This window comes from Lissotriton vulgaris, chromosome 10 (genome assembly GCF_964263255.1).
Source record: "Lissotriton vulgaris chromosome 10, aLisVul1.2, whole genome shotgun sequence".
NCBI lineage: Eukaryota > Metazoa > Chordata > Amphibia > Caudata > Salamandridae > Lissotriton > Lissotriton vulgaris.
Genome location: NC_141698.1, coordinates 140335985 through 140357177, shown reverse-complemented (window position 1 = coordinate 140357177; position 21193 = coordinate 140335985). Strand labels below are relative to the sequence as shown.

Sequence of the window (21193 nt, the reverse complement as noted above, 5' to 3'; positions counted from 1 at the left end):
CAAGTGGAGTAGAACACCACCACCTACTGGTCTGCAGGGGTACTGCTCATGGAACATTTCCGGATCCAGTCTGACTCCTGGACTAATTCTAAGGTAAGGAATCTGCAGCTAGATAGAGTCTCTACCAGCTAACGTGTTCACCCTTTGCATATTTAAAACAGCTACTTCATCCCGGAGCTGAAGCAAGAACACATGCACGTGTGCTCTGGTGGCTCATTTGCAAACTTCGAAACCCAGGAGAACTTTGTGCAAAATTTGTCCATTTTTAATTGGCAAATTGTGTAAGTCTGGTGGAAAACGTCACTGTCTCTGTCTGTTCCTTACCCATGCCAAAACACAGCTGCGCAAATCACAGGCTCAGAACAGCAGGCATGCAGCGTTTTGCAAGCTGAGCTGCTGTTAGTGACTGGGAGCGCTTTAGTAATGCTGTGAAGTCTATTAATTCCGGATGAGAAGGGGGCCATGAAGATGAACAACAGTAGGTCTGTGTGAATCTTCCATGACAGCAAGAACATTTAACCCTTACTTTAGCCTATTTGGGGCGCAGAAGCAAGTGTACAGCGGTAAGAAATTTCAATAAATATGACATTTGCATTGTAGAGTGTCACTTCTGTAACCACATTAACCCCTTCCGTGCTCATGCCGGCCCACGACCATCATGAGTCACAGTGGCCATGTGCGTACAACGGCCGGGGGCCGTCCGAGCCACACCGCGAGTGGAATGTCCAGCACCGCAGCAGAATTCAGGCCGCAGCCAAGGTATTAAAGCACAGGATTTTAATTAATGCCAGTTTCAGGGCACTCCTTACCTCGCAAACAGAAGACTATATTTAGTTTGCCTGAACTCGATCTTCAGGATGCTGCGTGAAGTTTCCCAGTTCAGCCAATCGGGCTCAGGAACCCAGTTGGATAAAATGGTAGCAGGGAAGCGCCAAATGTTGATGCTGTTTTATGCACTGATGTACAGAGCGCAGGAGACAGAGCAGAAAGGAGGCTGGAGTTTATCCCTCGGCCACTTTCAGTCTGTCCTCTTAGCCTTTGTTAGTGGAAGCTGGCAACAGCAGTGTAGCACAAAATGGCGCCCCCTGTAGAATGTGATGAGGGGCCCGAGTCTACTGTCATAAAGATATGTATTTGCATTTGGCTGATTAGGTGGCTCTTTTGAAGGGTTGGGAGCCCTCCTGTGCCGCAGGGGCCTGCGTTACATCCCTGGCTGGCCATTGTGCCGCTGTCACACACAACACTTTTGTTGTATTTATTGCAACGGATGTGAGGCATCAAGCAAAGATGAGCTGAATGTGCCACAGGATGGAGGAGGATGCCGGAGGGAGACTGGGCTGGAAGGCATTGAAGGGCAGGGCAGGTTGTAAGCAAGGAAGCAGGGACTGGTGTATGTAGCTGGGCGGCTGAGGAAGGAATGAAGCTGGTTGAGAGTCGAAGGAAGGAGTGATGGGGGATGGACCTAGTGGGGAATAAGACAGAAGAAGGAATTATTAGGAGGCCAGAGCGGGACACACTGTGTTTAGTTTCGCCATTATGATGCTAGGCTTGCATCCATGCGCAATCATAGTTTCTGAGAACTCTTGTGAATTCTCAGCGCCTGCCCAACAATAAGAGCTGGTAGCGCTAGGAAGCGCTGGCTTACACATACTGCTTTGGTGGAATAGCATTTGCAGACCCCGTGCTCGAGAGGGAAGCAGACATCTTTGTCAGGGGACTTGCATTGGGTAAAGGGCAAAATACTGTCACTTCAAGTGCAGTTATCCAATGGCTGAATAGGCCTGTCCCATTGCCCCATACTTAAGTGGGCGGAAGAAAAATGTGAATGGCACACGACAGGCCAGTGGGTGAAGTGGGCTGGCTGAAAGCTTTTATAAGTAAGTATATTACATGTATATTTTTTAAGTTCAAGTTTATTGAAACCAAAACATAGCATAGAATACAGAATGTAATACACTCAATCAATGAAAGGTATATGAGATACAAAAATAACATTGAGAAGGCATAATAAACCGGAATCAATAAACACCTATATCTAAGTCATGGAAAAGGAAAACAAGGGGGAAAAGGAAACAAAACAAGTGAAGTATGAACATTTCATAAAATATAACATTGTATGCAGATATTAAAACTTAAATAAAATGTATACAATTGACAGCGAGTAATAAATAAGCATAAATGATTTTGCTTATTACATGTATATTTTTAACTAAAAACAAAAGCTCTTGACTAACGCCCGACCTGAAAACAATACATTCAGATGACCTGAAAATGTTTTTGCATTTCATTAAAAAGGGCTGCTCAGATCCACCCACGACTTTGGCCTGCATAGTTCCAGAAGAGGCCTGGATTGCTCACTTAAGGAGCCTGCATGGCTTTCAAGGATAACCTGCCACCAAACCTTCTCTTGCAGCCAAAACTGAAATAATAGATTTATTTGCGGTTTGCTTCTTTAAGTACGACAATTTTCTCACTGACTTTGATTCCAGTTGCAAGCGTGCATGACTTAGCAACAGTTATCTTAAAATCAAAGGTGAACTGTTGAACCCATCAACTGCTATCTTTTGTTTCATTCAGTGTTCTAAACTGGACACTTTCTGAAGGGAGGGCTCGATTGTGTAGCTCATATTTAAGAAAGGCAATATTAATTTTCCCTCTTGTTATAGGCTTATAATTATAGAACTGTGAAATATTGCCACCAAAGTGTATGTAATTATCCTTCAACGTCTAATAAGGGGGTTGTTGAAAATAACCCAATCCCACCAGTTGGTTTTAGGCAAGGTCCCTTTATCTCCTGCCGAATGTATGACAGTATTCTGCATGCGTTTGGGGCGCATGCGTTCCAAACGCCATATTTTGTATGAACACATCTTTAGGGCGCATTTGTTCAGTGCGCAAGTTGTTTTAACGACTTGCGTTGGGGGGGGGGGGGGGGTGCTGGATGTTGGAATAGTTTTATTTACTATTCCAACTCCAGTCTGCTCAACAGTAGGGAAGGTGTTGGACTTTAAATCCAACACCATTCCACCAATGCGCCCCCCTAAAATGAAATCGTTGTTGCGACTTGGGTGCTGAACGACTGCGTGCAACACATTTCTCCTATTCTGCTTTCTGTCATCTGCAACCTTCAGTCTTCAAATGGAGCACAGATTGAGGTAGACTTTTCAGGGCCCTTATCTCAGAAGTTGTCTAAATCAAGATTTGCCTCAAACATGAGTGTATCCTGGTTTTCACTTTAATTGGATTGTATTTGGTGGAATGATAGATTTTTGGGAGGAAATGCAAAATCATTTCCTGTTTTTTGCAAATAATGTTGTGTAGAGAGTTAACTCTTTTAAATATATGCTTTGCATGTAACAACTCCCTAAATTGGCGGGACTGTCATCAGTCAGTATGACGAAGGGCTGTGGAAACTTGTGTCTGATTAGTTAGGTTTACCTGTGTATATGCAAATGTATTTATGGCACCCCTTGATTAGGGCTCTCAAGAGTAAAATTGTACCTATGTTCCTTTATAGCTCCGAATTATTGCCCTTTGAGCATAGGGGGACATGAGATGTAATCAAGAGCTATTCTTGGAAAGGCATTTTGAATTATTTACTGTCTATGACTTTGGGCGTCTTTCATGGTTGATGTGGCAGGGTTTCGCCTGATAATATTTGTTTACCTCTTGTCTCGAGGAAACCAATGGCAAAAAACTGAAATAGGCTGGCCTATTTATTGGGTAAATTAGCATATAAATCAGAATATTGTATGTGGTGGAGTGTGCAATGGGTTTCTTTTCCACCTCGAAAGGTTCAAAACCAGTCGGCATTGCGTATCTCTAACGGAAGAGACAAAGAGTACTTGATGAACAAAACATCGGTTTCTTCTGCAAGAAACGTATTTGGGTGAAACAAACAGGTTCCCGTATATATATATATATATATAGTATTGCAGATTAGAGTTTGAAAACTCTAGACAACTGGAGTAACGTTAGGTTTGAACCCTTTCTTCTTTCAGTCATAAAACCTTTGCTCATGAAATATGGAACTATGCCTCCTCTACCTGCATTGACGCTAAAAACGGAAATACGCCACACAGACTCAGTCGTTGGGCCGAGACTGACTTTTATCGGTAAAAAAACAAAATTTACAATATGATTTTAAAATGAACTCTAGATATTTATTTGTACTTCTATGATATGAAATAGTTTTGCAGATTTAGGGCCAGATTACACGTGGACTGCTAAATTGTGGCTGTTGTAAGAATGCAAAGGGATCCTAATTAGAATAATTATGTCATTGCTATATGTAATCAAGATCACACTTCTCATATTAAACTTTTGGCAGGTAAAACCTTGCAGAATTTAGTAAGGGGAAAAGGTCTGATATTTACACGGAAATTCAGATTTTGGAACTTTAAACTCAAAACTTCATTTATAATTCTCCAAATGTGGTAATAAGCGATAACGAATGCAGCCAATTAATTCTGAACACCTCGGTGTCGGCCTACTCATGATCACTCCTGATGTGTCTAAAGAAACGAATTTTAAATTGATTGAGTGAGTGAATGTAAGTGAGCGTGAATGAGTGAGTATGCATTGCAATGCTTGCGAGTGTTCCATTAGCCAGGCATACTGAAGGTAATTCTTGGCTTACAGAGGCGACTATAGCAAAACGCTTACACTGTCATACTGGAGGTAATTTGCGGCATAAAATGTACCTTCGACAAAATACTGTCATAGTAAAGGCAATTTGTGTTCTATTTGTCACTGCAAAATGGGGCGCTAGTGGGGTGGTGCTTCTGGGCTTTTCTCTTGTTGTCAATTTAAGGTTACTCAGAACCCCTAAGTGAGAAACATCTGTTATTCACAGCTACCCATCTATAATTGTATATGTGATGTATGGCTCTCACCGAGAGCCACTAGCGTGAATACACGATTCTAAATCTCTATGATGTAGCAACAGTGACTAACAAAGGTTGTTACCCACTGTTGCTACATCATAAAGGAATTCCAGGCTGCCCTGAAAGGGTTCTCTGAGAGCCTGTCAGTACAGCTCTGGCCTCAACTCGGATGGATGTCTGAAAGGCAGAAGGCACAGCTTCCAGAAAGTAGAGTGTGGGATGGCACAGTGTAGCTTGGAAGAATCCACAGGAAAACGTAGAGTAGTTGAAGAAAGGTTTATTCCGTAAAGTCATAAACTTCACCCAATGCGCGATGCTTCTGTCCAGAGGCAAACCTCAACGGTGACTGACCACACATCGCGCGACACACCGCGCGGTGAGCACGAGTAAGTAAGTAACCACTACACACAGAGACCGGTGGATTGGTTAGCTGGAGGCCAGTTTTTAAAATAAATATTAAAACACATAATAATATATATATATATATATATATATATATATATATATATATATATATATATATATATATATATATATATATATATATATATATATATATATATATATATATATATATATATATATATTTATATATTTGGGACAGGGAGGAGATGTTATATTATTTATGGCGTATTTCTCCTCTACCCCTGTGTAGCAGTTTCACCCGTTAAGCGCGCGCAAACATTCCGCCCCAGTGCGGACGTTCGATTGCGCTAACGGGATTCGGACGTCCAACGGTCGTGCGCAGCACTAGCGAGGTAGTGCACGCGACGACCGTTGGACGTTCGAAGCACGGAACGGGTTAAAGTAGGTGTAGGTGATTTTAGGGGCCATACATAACATCAAATTATACGTGGGTAAACATTGGACAACAGTAATGTTTTTCGCTAGTGGATTTTGAATGCCATCATAGACAACTTGAGTTACGTTCTTGTCTATTTGATGTTATTCTGAAGCCCTCATTTAAAAACATCGCCATTATTCACTGTTACCCATCTTTAATAATGTATATTATTATTAATGCCTGCTTTTTATTTTACAGTTTCCAGAATTTGACGAATTGTACTGCAAATACTGCTTTGTATATGGCCTTGACTGGGCACCCACAACGGTAAGCTTCTTTCAAACTTATAAAATGTGAATGAGCATGTATTATCAGTTGCATTCATTGTGTGTTTTCCAATCCCAGGGAACTTTTTGGAATTAATGGACCCTCCACCAATTCTGTTTTTTTCCAACAGGCTTTGATGCTATGAGCAGCATTAACTACAGTATTAAATCTACAGATTTTTTTGTATTCTTATTAAATTTAACTTGAAATAATGACTTCAATACTTGGCTTGTAATAATGACGTGTGAATACGATAAATAACAAAACTGCATTCATCTTCTACAACTGAACGCTTATAAAGGAAAAGAGCAGGGTAACATGCAACATCACAGTACACACAAAAAGTGAACTAAGGTTCTAGCCTTAGTACCCCATCACAATCTAAAGCGACCTAGAAACAGGAACAAAACTTCCCCCTAGTTGGCAAGATTACTCTAATCCATGGATTTGAATTTGTCAGTGCTACAACGTGTAAAGAGGTCTACACTGCAGTTGTGTCAAGCGAACCGCGGGGTTCTTCTGTGTCCTTGCAATACCAGTAAACCTCAGACCCTCTGACTAACTTTTTGTGTCGGGCCATGTGACTTAGTTAATGTGTCTGAGCTAACTTGGCCCTTTTACCATCGTACATTGGAGTCATTCTAATACCATTGTAACGCCCATTGGAGGTGGTCTGGGTAATTAGAACCTAGTGCCCCATTGGCCTAGCATATTGAAGGTCAGTTTTGCATTTGGAGATTGGGCCAATTACCTTGACAGTGTTTGACAGTACCCTAACTTTTCAAATAGTAGATTATATGTCCAGTTGTTGTAGGGTTCAGATGCTTGTATGTGGATGTCCATGATGTTGTTGTACCTGACACACGTTGTATTCTAAAGAAAAGTAAAACCATCTTAACAAAACGAATAATTGATGGAATTAGAATGAAGTTCTAAGAGGGCTGAATTTACCCCTCCGCTATCTTAGGACTTGGCATCTCTTGCTGTACCCCATTGTCGGTTGCCCGGTTACCTTCTCCACCGTTCCAGTGTCGACACTGTCCGTTTACTCGTAACACAGCAGAGGCACCAGGTAGCTCCTAGGTTCTAGCACCAGCATGTTTGAGGCTACACATATTACAGGCCACTCTTTATCTGATGGCTGGCATTCCTAGTATGCAAACTACAAAATGAAAACCCCCACTGAGAGTACACAATTAAATCAATAGTCAGTTTAAATGCATGTATTATGTGTGGGAATACACACAGCTAACGATGTTCTAATTTAATATACTATTACATCGCATGAATATTCACCATTCTGACTTTTTCGCCCTTGTCTAGCAAGCATCGAGTTCCTTTATTCTCAGGAGTATCAAGCAAAATAATATGATAATGGCTTGGTGGTCCTGTGCATTGGAATTACTAGAAAGGTCACGAATGTTTCCAAGAATTGTGGTCGGTATTGAAAGAGGCTAATTACCTGGAAGAGAAGTGAAGTATTAAATTGCGAAAATGACCAATCTCGTTTCAAAAAGACCTTTCTATTCTGTCTTTCTTGTGGAGTGGTGGCTAGCTGAGTTATGGCAGACTCTAACTGCCTATGCTTTTCAAGAGGAGCCCCATTTCTAGCAACCGGTCTTCTAAAACGCCCAGGGGGCAACATGTAGTGAAAGGTCTGCGTGTTAAAATGCAACAAAGAAATCTGTTCTTCAGTGTGCCCCCCTGAATTCTAGGAAAAAGCTATTCCTCGGTGTTCACTTGTTTACAAAGCAGGGCTGCTTGCTTTTCATCTCATACATGGTGCTTGAGAATTGGGATTTGGCATTAAAGCTTTACATCTGTTAAAAGGCAGAAAGTGCCCCCACCATCCCTGAGTTAGTCATCACGCCTTGTTGGAGGTTTCTGATCTCATCCTGTGTCTGTCTGTGCAGGATGTGGATGGGTAAAAGTAGCCAGATGAATGTAGCCCACGTTTTCTCTTTGATTCATGTGTCTCTCCCTGTGATTCCAGCTCTTGCTGCTGGCGCGCCGCTGTTCCTCTGCACAGCATTTTCTCTTCAGACCTGTATGTTGACTTCCAAGAGCACCTTAATGATGTGCTGCTGTGGCACGTGCCACACAACAGGTTTTCCTCGGTGAAACAAAGAGAGGCAGCCGCTGTTTTCCAACTCTAAAATAAGTTGGAATGCTTGAGAAAAATGTATAAGGACAACACTGTGCGAAAACTGCATTCTCCTCACAGTGGTACACGAGACAGAAAGAAAAGAAAAGTGAGGGGAGGGCTGTGAATGAGAGGGGAAAGGAGAGATGAACAACAAGGCTAAGCAACAAAAAAGGAGGGCGAGTAAAGGCAGGAAAGAAGGGGAAGCTTGTCGGATCTAACATATATGTTGGTGGCAGTATAAAGAATAAAATGCTGTCCAGGCACTTTAACATGCTGTTTTAGAATTCACCTTGTAAACAAAAACGGGGTTGACCCTGTGTCCCTCAGAACCCGGGTTAATGATAGTTCAAAAGAAAATTGGTTCTGTCGGATACGAACAACACTTATTTTTCAACCATATTATTTGGTTTCTACGTGGTCTTGTAAACCAAAGTACAATACCATCTAAGTCACTTAATAGCTGGTGCCCCCTCTGGAAGAGAAAGAAATACAGCTTCTTACAATCAAATGAAAGAATAGCCTACAAGTGACTCTATATTCTCTTTATATTAAATAAATCACATTCTTACAAAAACATTTTTGTCTGTACATAAGACTGTCAATCTCTTCAATGTGGTGCAAAAGAAAGTGAAAACAATGAATAGTGATCACGGCGCAAAAGGACAATACAAAAGACAATATATACACAATCAATGCATTCAATTAGACAATCTATACAAATATACAACAATTACAAAGTTCTGGTTTTGCAAAGGCCATCCACTGATGTCAACTTCTTGGACCCTTTTGATTTCTTTTACTTCATTGGAGTTCTAGAGTTAAGAGGCCTTTGAGAAGCGTCGACGTTTCGACCCTATCAAGCGCCAACTTGTTGGTCGCGGCGGGTCTTTATCAAGACGATTAAGTGCACGACAGTCCTGGAGTTCAAGTGAAAGAGTGTCACCCGAAGTCGTGGTAAAATCTTCTATTCGGTCAATCGGAATAACCTTGTGTGTATCCAATCCAACACGGTGGGTTCGTCAAACCTACTGGTGCCCGGCTTGTGATATCCGACGTGTTTACTCAAGTCGGTCTTGCAGAGACGTGTAAAGAGGCCACGCCCCTTTTTACACCTCTCTGCAACGCAGCCCCTTGGCGCATTTGCAGAGAGGGAACTAATTCCCCTTGCATACTGGTGGTCCCTGGGGCCCAACTAGCCCACCAGGAACCTCCAGTATGCTCCAGGGGGCTGCGTTGCATAGAGGTGTAATGAGGCCCTGCCCCTTTTTACACCTCTCTGCAAGGCAGCCTCCCTGGCGTGTTTGCAGAGGGGGAACTAATTCCCCTTGAATATTGGGGGCTTGGCCTCTTTACACCACTCTGCAAACGCGCCCTGAGGTGTAATGAGGCCCGCCTCTTTTTACACCTCTTTGCAAGGCAGCCCCCTGGCGCATACTGGAGGTTCCTGGTGTGCTAGTTGGCCCCCAGGGACCCCCAGTATGCAAGGGGACTTAATCCCCCAACTTAGAACGCGTTACCGGGCATGTTTGCACAGTGGTGAAGGGAGGGGGCGGGGCTTGAGGTTACGTGTGCAAACACGCCCTGTGGTGCGTTTTAGGTTGGGGAATATATTCCTCTTCAATCCAGAGGTCCCCTAGGGGCCAACTAGTCCAATGGGTACCTTTAGTAAGTGCCACGGAGCTGCGTTGCAGAGTGTTGTAAAAAGGGGGCATGCCCTCTGAACACCTCTCTACAACACAGCTCCCTGGCGCAAACTGGAGGTACCTGATGGCCTAGTTGGCTCACAGGTGACCTCAGGATTGAAGAGGAATATATTCCCCAACCTAAAATGCGCCACAGAGCGTGTTTGCACACATGTGTCCTCAGGCCCGCCCCCTTCCTTCACTATAGAGCAAAATATTCCTCTAAAATCAGCCAAAGTACGAATTCCGATTTACTCACCTGTTATCACGAGAGACGGCAGTGCTGCATCTTTGAGCCTAGGACCGACCCTGAAAAGTAAATGTAACCATACTTACAGTAACTTGAATTTCCTTCCATAGGCAAACATTGACTGGTTTCACATGGAAATTTTTCTGAGTGTGGAGTTTTGGTACTTTAAAAAATTCCTCTAAAATCAGCCGAACTACGAATTCCGATTTACTCACCTGTTATCAGGAGAGACCTCAGTGCTGCATCTTTCAGCCCACTACTGATCCTGAAAAAAGATTCTAATCGTAGTTACAGTAACTTGAATTTACTTCCATAGGCAAACATTGACTGGTTTCACATGGACATTTTTCTAAGTGTGGAGTTTTGGAAGGTTAAAACATTCCTGTAAAATCAGCCGAACTACGAATTCCGATTTACTCACCTGTTATCATGAGAGACGTCAGTGCTGCATCTTTGAGCCCAGGACGGACCCTGAAAAGTAAATGTAACCATACTTACAGTAACTTGAATGTCCTTCCATAGGCCAACATTGTCATGTTTTACTTGGAAATTCTTCTAAGTGTGGAGTTTTGGAACTTAAAAAAATTCCTCTAAAATCAGCCGATGTACGGATTCCGATTTACTCACCTGTTATCAGTAGAGACCTCAATGCTGCATCTTTTAGCCCACTACGGATCATGAAAAGTAATTCTAATCGTAGTTAGAGTAACTTGAATTTCCTTCCATAGTGTAACATTGACATGTTTCAATTGAAAATTTTTCTAAGTGTAGAGTTTTGGAACTTAAAAAAATTCCTCAAAAATCAGCCGAACTACAATTTCCGATTTACTCAGCTGCTTTCAGGAGAGACCTCTGTGCTGCATCTTTCAGCTCACTACTGTTCCTGAAAAGTAAATGTAACTGTACTTACCAGTAACTTGAATTTTCTTCCATAGGAGATCATTGCCCGCTATATAAAATATATATAAAAGAAAAAAATATAAAAATATTACAATTTCAATATTTTTAAAAACATTTATTTTTCAATTTATATAAAAAATGTGTAATGTAATTTAAAAAATAAAATATCTAAAAATAAATAATTTAAAAGGTTTTTCAGTGAATTTTTAAGGTTTTTCAAATGTTAATTTTTAACTATAACGTGTGTGAAACCTATGGTTTTTTCAGTGAATTTATATATATATATATATATATATATATATATATATATATATATATATATATATATATATATATATATATATATATATATATATATATATATATATATATATATATATATATATATATATATATATCTCTTATCCTACTGGCGGTCACCAGTAAGTTTCTAGTTAGGTCCATGCTTCCGTAGGAAAAGCGTTTTTTTAACTTGCCTATAACTATTGCACCATTTGACGAATTTTCACAAAAATTGCCCAAAAAAGGCTGCTGGTAATTCTTTTTGAGTGTGGAAAGTTTTAGGGTGATTCTTTTTTAAGGGGGGGGAGGGGGTACTAAAAGATTGTTTCCCATGTCAATTTAAAAACAACTGCAGCCTGAACCGCTGGACGGAATTACACCGAATGTGGCAGAAATGGAGCTTTTGGTTCGGGGATCATGCTTTCAGTTATCCAGTGTAAATCCGTTAAGTAGTATGTGAGAAATTAAGGGAAATCCAAATGTGTATATCTTCGAACTGATGCAGAGACCTGCAGAGCTCTGATTGGCTGCCAACACTTCAACCAGGAAGTGTTGGCAGCCATCTTGAAACCTGGCATCAGCTGAGTCCCAAAAAAAATGCAGAAAGAAGGAAAAGGAGACAGGGTAGGAGTACCTTGCTCTTCTAGCTCTGGTCCTGGGGTCCGGGGCTGTAAATTTAACAATACATAATGGGGGACCGTGTGGGTGTCCCCCAGCCCCTGGGACCACAACCTCCCTGGGGCGTATGTCAACATTAATCGAGGTACTATAAAACATTTTTTAATAGAGGGTACGCTCGGACTTCCACAGAGACTGCCACCTCCCCTGGTCTAAAATAAACTTTAAAGATATAATTTGAGATGTCATCAGTAATGTCACTGACCCTGTCATGAGTGTTGTAAATGTGAGGTCAAAAGCAGTGCATTGTGGGGGAGTACGTTCTAGTTAACTCAGGTTACTATAAATGTTGAATTTCCATGTGTTTGTAGGAAAGAAATCTGAGCCTAACTATAACGTCCCTGTAACCTTTAGTTTTTTCAGTGACTATAAAATATAATCAACTACCTTCTATCTGTATTCAGGATCTACACAGAAAACTTGAGAACTATGCTATTATTAGAAGGGAGTGCAGAAAAAGGGCTACTCAATGACCTGCTGGTGCTGAAGATTCCAGTTAAACTGCCTTATGTGCAATATATATTTTTTTTTTTAAATTTTTTAAAACCTTTATTGTATCAAAGCACACAGCTATTCAGCCTAACATCCCGGAGGCAAGGCAGCATGGTATCAGGAGAGTAGAGTGCAAAACGAATCACATCAGGACATTGCAGGTTGTTTTTTATTTTATATAATAACAAAAACCAAGAAAGAAGCGCCAAAGGGCGCATGAGAAAGGCAATGGAGGAAAAGGAAATACGTGTGAGTCAGTTGGAGGCATCTGAGGTCAGGTAAGAGTCTAGAAAAGAACGGAAAGTAGGATGTAGAAGGGGGGGGGAGGAAAGCAGGAGAATTACAGTGAGTGTAAAAATAGCTGGTGTCATCGGTTACGGTGACAGGGATTCCTCGCGAGGAATAGGCTCTGGTGGTAAGCACAGGTCACCCCAGTAAGCATTCCACGCCCCCCACACCTTGTTCCATGTCTGAGGCCTCCCCCTGGCAGCGTACACCGTCTTCTCTCTTTAGCATACACCAGTCCATATTGGCCTTCCATTGCACCACCAGGGGGGCCGTGGTAGAACCCCATTTCTGCGCTATATCTCGCTTAGCAATCATGTTGCCCAGGGTAGCCCAACGAGTCTGCGCCGTGTTGTAGTCATTCGGCTCCCAAATGTTGAGGAGGCACCTCCGCGCCTCTGCTGCCAACTCAACTCCAGTCACTTCCCTCATTACTCGGTGTACCCTCTCCCAGTAGGGGGCAATGACAGGGCACTCCCACAAGATATGGATGAAGGTAGCAAGGGCTCCACAGCCACGACGACAAAAGCCATCAGGCGAGAAGCCCATGTGTACAAGCCGGGGGCCGGTAACATACACCCGGTGGAGGATCTTGAACTGCACTAGGCGCAGACGCGAGGAAATGGCGACCTCCTTAGGGGAAGACACAGCACTCTGCCAGTCCTCGTCGTCCAGTTCCAGGCCGTCGGCTACCCACTGTACTCGCAGGCGCTGGAGGAGGTCAACCCTAACATTGATCAACTTCTTGTAGGACAAGGAAATGGCACTATCAGGCATATGGCCGTCCAGAATCCTGTCCTCCAAGGGGGAGCTTTCAGGGATTTCGCCCTCCTCAGGCCTAGCAGCAGTTAGCGCGTGTTTCAGTTGGGCGTAGCGGAAAAACTCCGATCCACCCAAGTGGTATTCAGCCTGTAGTTGGGGAAAAGTCTTAACCTCTCCTTTAGCTACCATGTCTTCCACCCTTGAGATACCTATAAGGTCCCACTTATCAAAACCCTTGGTGTGCCAGAGCTTGCCTAGGATATCGGAATCATACAGAGGGGTGAATCTCGTCAGTCTGCCCTGCCAGCCCTGTATCTTGGTAATCGTCCGCCACGTGTGGACCGCTGCCTTGGTCGGGCCCGTAAGGCGCCGATCAAAGGACCTGGAGTACAGGGCGCGGTAGTAGTTGCCTCCACGCAAAAGCCACCTGTCCATAGCGTAACCCGGACTGTCCGCGGGGCCATAAAGGCCATGGTTAATGGCAGTAAGCTGTGAGGACCAGTAGTACCGCCGCACGTCTGGCAGAGCGATGCCCCCGTCGTACCACGGCAATGTAAGCTTCTGGATGGCGACGCGAGGCCGACCCTCCCAGAGCAGGGCACGTTGCAGGCTCTCAACCTCTCTAAAATAGCGAGCCGGAACAAGGTCCTGGGTATTTTGCAAGGCATACAGAAACCTGGGCAGGGTCATCATTTTGAACAATGCCGCCCGGCCCAGGAGAGAAAGCGGAAGCTTGCGCCAACTATCAACATCCCTCCGCAGTCATTGAAGAGGAGGGAGTAGGTTGTAATCATAACGCGCCTTAGGACTACCCGATATGTAGATTCCCAGGTATTTAAAACCTTGCCCGGCCAGTTGTATATTGCAGCCCCTAGGGAGGCGCGGCGTGTCTCCTTTGAGAATGTAAAGGGAGGACTTGGCCCAGTTGATGATCAGGCCCGAGTAGCGCCCAAACAGCCGGAGTACGTCGCACGCCACGATAAGCGACTTACAAGGAGAGGTAAGGTAAAGCAGGATGTCGTCCGCATATAGGGAGACCCTGTCCTCAAAACCCGGGGCCCAGGTGATTCCATGCAGGTCAGGGTGCGAGCGTAACATGGCCGCAAGTGGTTCCAGGGCCAGCGCAAACAGGAGTGGTGACAGGGGGCAGCCCTGTCTAGTACCACGATGAAGCGCAAAGGAAGCCGACATGCGACGGTTAACTGTGACAGCAGCCAGCGGGCACGCATAAAGAAGTTGCACCCAGCCCAGGAAGCCCGGTCCAAACCCAAGCTTTGCTAACACCGCCCAAAGGTAGCTCCACTCCAGGGAGTCAAAGGCCATCGTGGCATCCAGGGAAGCAAGTACCGCCGGTTCCTCCAGGGTGTGAGCTCTGGCCATGACACCATGCAGCCGTCGCAAGTTGAGGGCAGTGTTGCGGTGGGGAATAAAACCTGATTGGTCCGGGTGTACCAAGTCGCTGATGACTCCAACCAGCCGATTTGCAAGCAGTTTAGCTAGGATTTGGGTTCCGCGTTGAGGAGAGAGATAGGACGGTAGGATCTACAAACGTCCCTCGGCTTGCCTTCCTTGTGAATGACCACTATGGTGGCCAGCCGTTGATCCAAAGGGAGGACACCCTCTTCCCGGGCCCGCAGGAACATAGCTCTCAGATGAGGGGAGACCACGTCCGGCCTAATCTTATATAACTCGGCCGGTATGCCATTGGGGCCGGTAGCTTTACCCGACCGCAGGGCGCGGATCGCCAAGGCAATCTCGTCCGCGGTAATATCTCGATCCATATCAGCACGTTCCTCGTCCGAAAGACAGGGGAGGTCAATCGTCGAGAGAAACTCGGCTGAATCAGCCTCGGAGCGGTCTGAACCAGAAGTATAGACACCCCGGAAGTAGTCTGCAAAAGACTCGGCAATAGCGCTCGGGTCTGTGACCGCCACTCCGTCCTCGCCCAGGATCTCCGGAACCACCCGGCTTGCCATCTCGCGCCTGTCCAACCAGGCCAGCAACTTACCGGCCTTATCCCCAACGTCATAAATGCGGCCCTGCTGTTCCTTGGCTAAAACTAGGGCGGCATTCGTAGCGAGATCGTGGTACTCCGACTGTTTCAGGGAGAGGTCGTGTAAAAGAGAAGGGTCTGGCTCAGGCCCCAAACGGGACTCGAGATCCAGGACTTCTTCTTCAATATGCACAAGGTCGGCATCACGAGTTCGCTTAGCCTCCGCGATGAGAGCTAGGGCCTCACCCCGCAACGCAGTCTTGAATGCCTCCCACAGGGTGACCGCCGAGCCAACCGAGCCAGTATTTTCGGTGAAATACAAGTCGATGGCCTTGGCTAGGAGTGCGCGCGTCTTGTGGTTGCGGAAATACCAAGGGTTCACCGCCACCGGACGGCTGGACAGGACGATGCCAAAGTCGAACGAGACCCACAACGGAGAGTGATCAGAAACGCCCCGTGCCAGAAAACGGGCCTCAGACACGGCAGGCGAATGTGCCGCCAGGGTAAGGACATAATCTATACGGGACAGACTCCCATGGGCACTGGAGAGGAAGGAAAAGTGGCGGAGCGCGGGATGCAGCAGTCGCCAGCTATCCACCAAACCCATGGAGTCGAGAAAGGCCGGCAGCCACATTTGGGAACTCCGGAGGTCCCTTGGCGATCAAGGGTGCCAGAGCAGACTGAGTTGAGATCACCCCCCAGGATCAATAAGCCCGCAGGCAGGGACAAGATGGCGCCACCAAGGTCTTGAAAGGTGCTGGATTGGAGGCCCGGGGGAACATAAACCGAAAGCAGCGCTAAGGAACGCCCCTCCCATCTTCCCGCCACAGCGGCGTAGCGTCCCCTATCATCAAGCACAGTGACGTCTATTTCAAGGGGAAGGGACGCACGCACAAGGATGCCCGCCCCCCGGGAACCCGAGGAGAACCCAGAATGGGCAACCATTTTGTGACCTTTACGGTTTAGGGCCTTGCAGGAGTTCCCTACCAAATGCGTCTCCTGCAGAAGCACAACATCGGGCATATGTCTCTTTATTAATTGGATTACCACCCCTCTCTTAACTCGGTCACCCAACCCATTAACATTCCAGCTAAGCACTTTTAAATTCCTACCCCCCATCATCCAACAACCCGCCCCATCCGACCCCAACCAACTCAATCCTCAAGTAAACAATAAGAAACACAATCCATTGCCTCAAGAAAGGGAAAGAGAAAGAACAAACGAACAAATAAACTTGCATAGTTGCACCCCCCACCCTGCACCCCTGCATATGACTGAAAAGCCCCCCCAACCAGCAGTGTGCCTGTCGCCCCATAACTACTCTACAAGAAGAGACCCAGAGGAGTAAGGAATCTCCGCGAACACCCCCCGCCACCCTCCATGTACAGACAGGAAATTCAACAGGGTAAAATAAGGCAAGATCCGATAGTCGTATGAGGCAGAACTAAGAAACGATGAATCACCCACTATAGAGCCAAGTCTCATAGGTCCAGGCCACCAGCAGCACCACCTTCATGTTCATCCTGAGCGTCTCGGCGCGGCGATAAAGTGTCCAGCCAGTCACTTACATTTTCAGCAAAGTCAAAGAAGAGGGCATGGCCCTCATGTTCGATCCGGAGCTTGGCAGGGAACATCATGGAGTATTTGAACCCCAAGTCCCGTAGTCGTCGCTTCACCCCGGCGTAGCTCTGGCGCTGTTGCTGTACCGTCCTGGTAAAGTCCGGATAGAAATGGACGTCGGCGTTCTGAAATTTAAGCGGTCCATGCCGTCTGGAAGCCTGCAGGACCGCGTCTCTGTCTCGGAAATTGAGCAACCGGGCCACGATGGGTCTAGGCGCCACGCCCGACTTCGGCGGGCCGCCCGGCACTCGGTGAGCTCGCTCCACCGAGAAAAAGTTGCTAAGGCCAGGCGGTGCCAGATGGGTCTTGATCAGGTCTTCTACGAGGAGGTCCGTCGCCGCCTCTTCTGAACCCTCCGGTACCCCGACAATACGGACGTTCTGTCGCCTGGCACAGCTCTCAAAGTCCTCCAGCCGCCTTGAGAATCGTTCCGCGGTCCTCTGCAGGTTCCGGACCTCTGTTTGTAGGTCCGAGACGTCGGCCGTCAGGCTGGACGTCTTTATGTCCAGATTCTTGACTCGATCGTTAGTTTTACCCAAATCAGCTCTAATGAGAGTCAGGTCGACGGCCATAGTGTCCACTTTATGTGTAAGGACTTCATGCTGCTGCTGCATGTCTGCCCGGAAACTAGTGATGGCCCCCATGATGTCGCTCAGGGTAGGCTCCGAGCCGTCCGGCGAGCCTGAGGGCGGGAGGTTCTTGGCAGAGGGTCCGGTGACAGGTGGCGTCTTTGGCTGGGTATAGCGCTCAATCCTGTTCTGCTGCTGCTGTGTTTTGCTGCGGACGCCTTTGCCCGATGTCTTGTCGGGGTCCCCTCTGCCCGCCATGTTAGGTCCGATGGGGACAAAGGGCTATGCCAGGCAAGCCCGAGCCCAGTGAGCCGGAGGTCTTGTCCGGGCCGGACAGTAGGAGGCCGTCTCCGGAACGCACTGTGAGAAATAACACCCCACCGGTGAAGACGACAGGCAGGCACTCCGCAGGTCGGTCGTGCGTAGTGACGGAGTCCGGAGAGACAATGGCACAGCGCTGGCACGGAGTCCCACTCGACGTAGCTCAGCGTAGGGAACACCGATTCATGATCTGAAAACGGTTCTCGCCTCAGTGGACCATCAGCAACAAAAATCTACCCTCGTGGATCAGGATTTCAGGCAGGATAGTTGCGGAGGATCGGAAGGTCCGCGGAGCTCCGAGCTTACGCGGCCATCTTGGTTGTCCGCGAAGCTCCTCCCTGATGTGCAATATTAAAGATATCTGTCTGGGTTTCTTTTGAGACTTTAATTTACTTACTTTTATTGCTATTGCTGAAGAAGCCGCTTATTTAATTGATTGCGGTGTTGATGTTTATTGGCACTCTGTGCAGGCAGAAATTTGGTACTCCGTTGCACTGATTGCCCTCTGAGAGATTAGTTGGTGAGAACTGGTTATAATAAGCCTAATTTAAGCTTATTACTGCATTTCTATTTTTCTCCCTTCTTGGCCTGGACATCTGGACAGCTCCAAGGAAGTCTGGGATTCTGTCCCAGAGGTCTTAACATACTACAGCTACTGTATCAAATTCAAATGCTTCTTTCTAGACATTATCAGTCACAAGCTGCTTATAGCAAAAGATGTGCTCTGATGTCTAGCTTCTTCCATGGTGTACGTGCTTTACATGAAGACTTTTATTAGCTAGCTTGCACTGCTGACATCTTAGATCCTTTTGTTATCTTATTCCTACACTGCATCAGCTTTGTTAATGTGTAGATGTTCAAATCTGTTATCTTCGTAGAGAACGCAAAATAGTAGACCAACCTCCGATACTCTGCTCTCCCTTTACGTATTCGATCCATGATCTTTAGAGACCATGAAAGAGAAAAGTATTTGTATTGCAAACTGAGCAATTCCTTGTCCTGCCAGTGAAGATGGCAAGCAACAAATGGGACAGCTTGAGCCAGGCTTTTCTTAAGTATCTGGAGTATTGATAGCACACATACACAGGTCAGATGTGAGACTTCTAAATTGGTTTCTATAACCAACCACAAGGATACTAGATCATGAACTTAGCCATCATACTGGTATAGTGTAGTTTAAAGACTTTTGAAACTATGCCAAATCCATTTGGTTATCATCATAAGAGAAACACTATGGTCTTTGAGGTTATCTGCACTTGCGCCTTATATTCTCTGGGACTTGCATCAAAATGCCCTTTGTTAGGAAGCACAACACGAGTACTACACAAGGATACTAGATCATAAACTTAGCCATCATACTGGTGTAGTGTAGTTTAAAGACTTTTGAAACTATGCCAAATCCATTTGGTTATCATCATAAGAGAAACACTATGGTCTTTGAGGTTATCTGCACTTGCGCCTTATATTCTCTGGGACTTGCATCAAAATGCCCTTTGTTAGGAAGCACAACACGAGTACTACATAAGGTTCTCACAAACCAAGATCTCATGTAACTGGTATTCGATATTTCAGACTGTGAGTGAGAAACATGGATTTAGAAGCAAAGGTGTTTGCTTTGAGAATTTGAAAATACGAAGACCATGTTTCTAACTTATTTAATGAAGTGCAAAATCAAATCTGTGATTATTGCTTTATATTTATTTAATATTTTTTGGTTTTTAGGGGTTGGAGGAAGGAATTTCACAGATCACCTCTAAAAACCGAGAGGCACAACGAGATCTTGTTTGGAACTTCCCAATCGACATCACATTTAAAAGTACCAACCCCTATGGATGTAAGTATGTCAAACATGGGCAGTTAGCATTTTCACACCACAACAGGAATTCATGTTTGGAATTTATGTTATGGGGTTTGAAGAAAAATCACAAGAATATTAAAGTGAGGAGCTCCAAATATGTGGATGTCTCAGCGCAGATCGTTATGAATGCCTACATCTTCTGTTGATCCTCAATGGAGGGATTTTAGGCAAAACCATTTGATCAATACATGATACCTGCTTGGTTTATGTCTTTGAAGTTCCCGTTATTTATTCAGGTCGAGATTTCACCATTTGGATTAGACATCTCAGCCGTACCCTCAATCTCTCAGCCTTGGACATCTTAGTCCAATTTTCAAATAATCTCTCTGACATTATGACCATATACAGTAACCCAGTGTCAACACTACAGATGGATACCACACAAGGTTTTATATCAAAAATAAGTATACTTTATATAGATTTACCACAAGACCATAAACGACAAAAATACACAATACTGTTACTTTAAGATGGTAGATTTAGCTTAGTTTAGTTCAGTTCTTAAGATGCAACACTTTGCGTCAATGTACCTTACGATGCGTTGCGCTTCCACGACAAGCAATGTCGCAGCGAGGGAAATGCGGCAAAGTTCCGGTGCAAAGAAATAAAGACGTGAAGATCCTCTAGATGCAGCACGCTTCTCCGGGTATGCGAGAAGTACTCGGTTCGATGCGTAGACTGCAGTGGCGACACCCTTGTTCAGAAGTGTTACGGCAACAGCTTCAGCTGCGACACTTTTCTCCCACCTTTACGTGAAGCTTCTGCACGATGCAACAACTACCGTGGCGACATCCTTGTTCATAAATGCGACGGCAGCAGCTCCGACGGCGGTGCATTTCTCGGGGGATGCGAGGTGCTTTCCTCAGTTCAAATCGACAGTTCCAGCGGCGACACCCTTGTTCAGAAGTGCAACAACTGCAACAGGGTCAGCGACACGCTTTTACCTCGTTGTGAGACTCTTCTCACGATGCGGTGCAGTGCGACAACTCCAGCTGCGACACCCTTGTTCAGAAGTGCAATGGCAGGCAGCAGCTACGGCGACACGCTTCCTCTTAGTTGCGAGACGCTTCTCTCGATGCGGTGTAGTGTGACCACTCCAGCGGCGACGTCCTTGTTCAGAAGTGCGATGGCAGCAGCAGCAATGGCGACACGCTTCTTCTTCATTGCGTCACGCTTCCAGCTCCTTGCGACACCCAAAACAGCAGCAGGCACTTCCAAAAGAACTCTGAGGAGCTTGGGGTTGAAGTCTGTTGTCACTGAGACTTCAGCAGGAGGCACGCTCTTTTCCAAGCCCTTGGAGATCCTTCACAAGTTGAAAGAAAAGTACACAAAGTTCCTTTCTCCTCTCTTTGGCAGTA

General features: G+C 45.5%; 1 protein-coding gene across 1 annotated transcript in view; it reads left to right on the top strand.

Moving 5' to 3' along the window:
• Positions 1-21193, top strand: part of B9D1 (B9 domain containing 1) — a 396621-nt gene that overhangs the window by 36791 nt on the left and 338637 nt on the right. Inside the window, exons 2-3 of the mRNA XM_086940722.1 lie at positions 5929-5997; positions 19700-19811. Coding sequence (XP_086796848.1) covers positions 5929-5997; positions 19700-19811 — 181 coding nt within the window. The remainder of the gene's footprint in view (positions 1-5928; positions 5998-19699; positions 19812-21193) is intronic.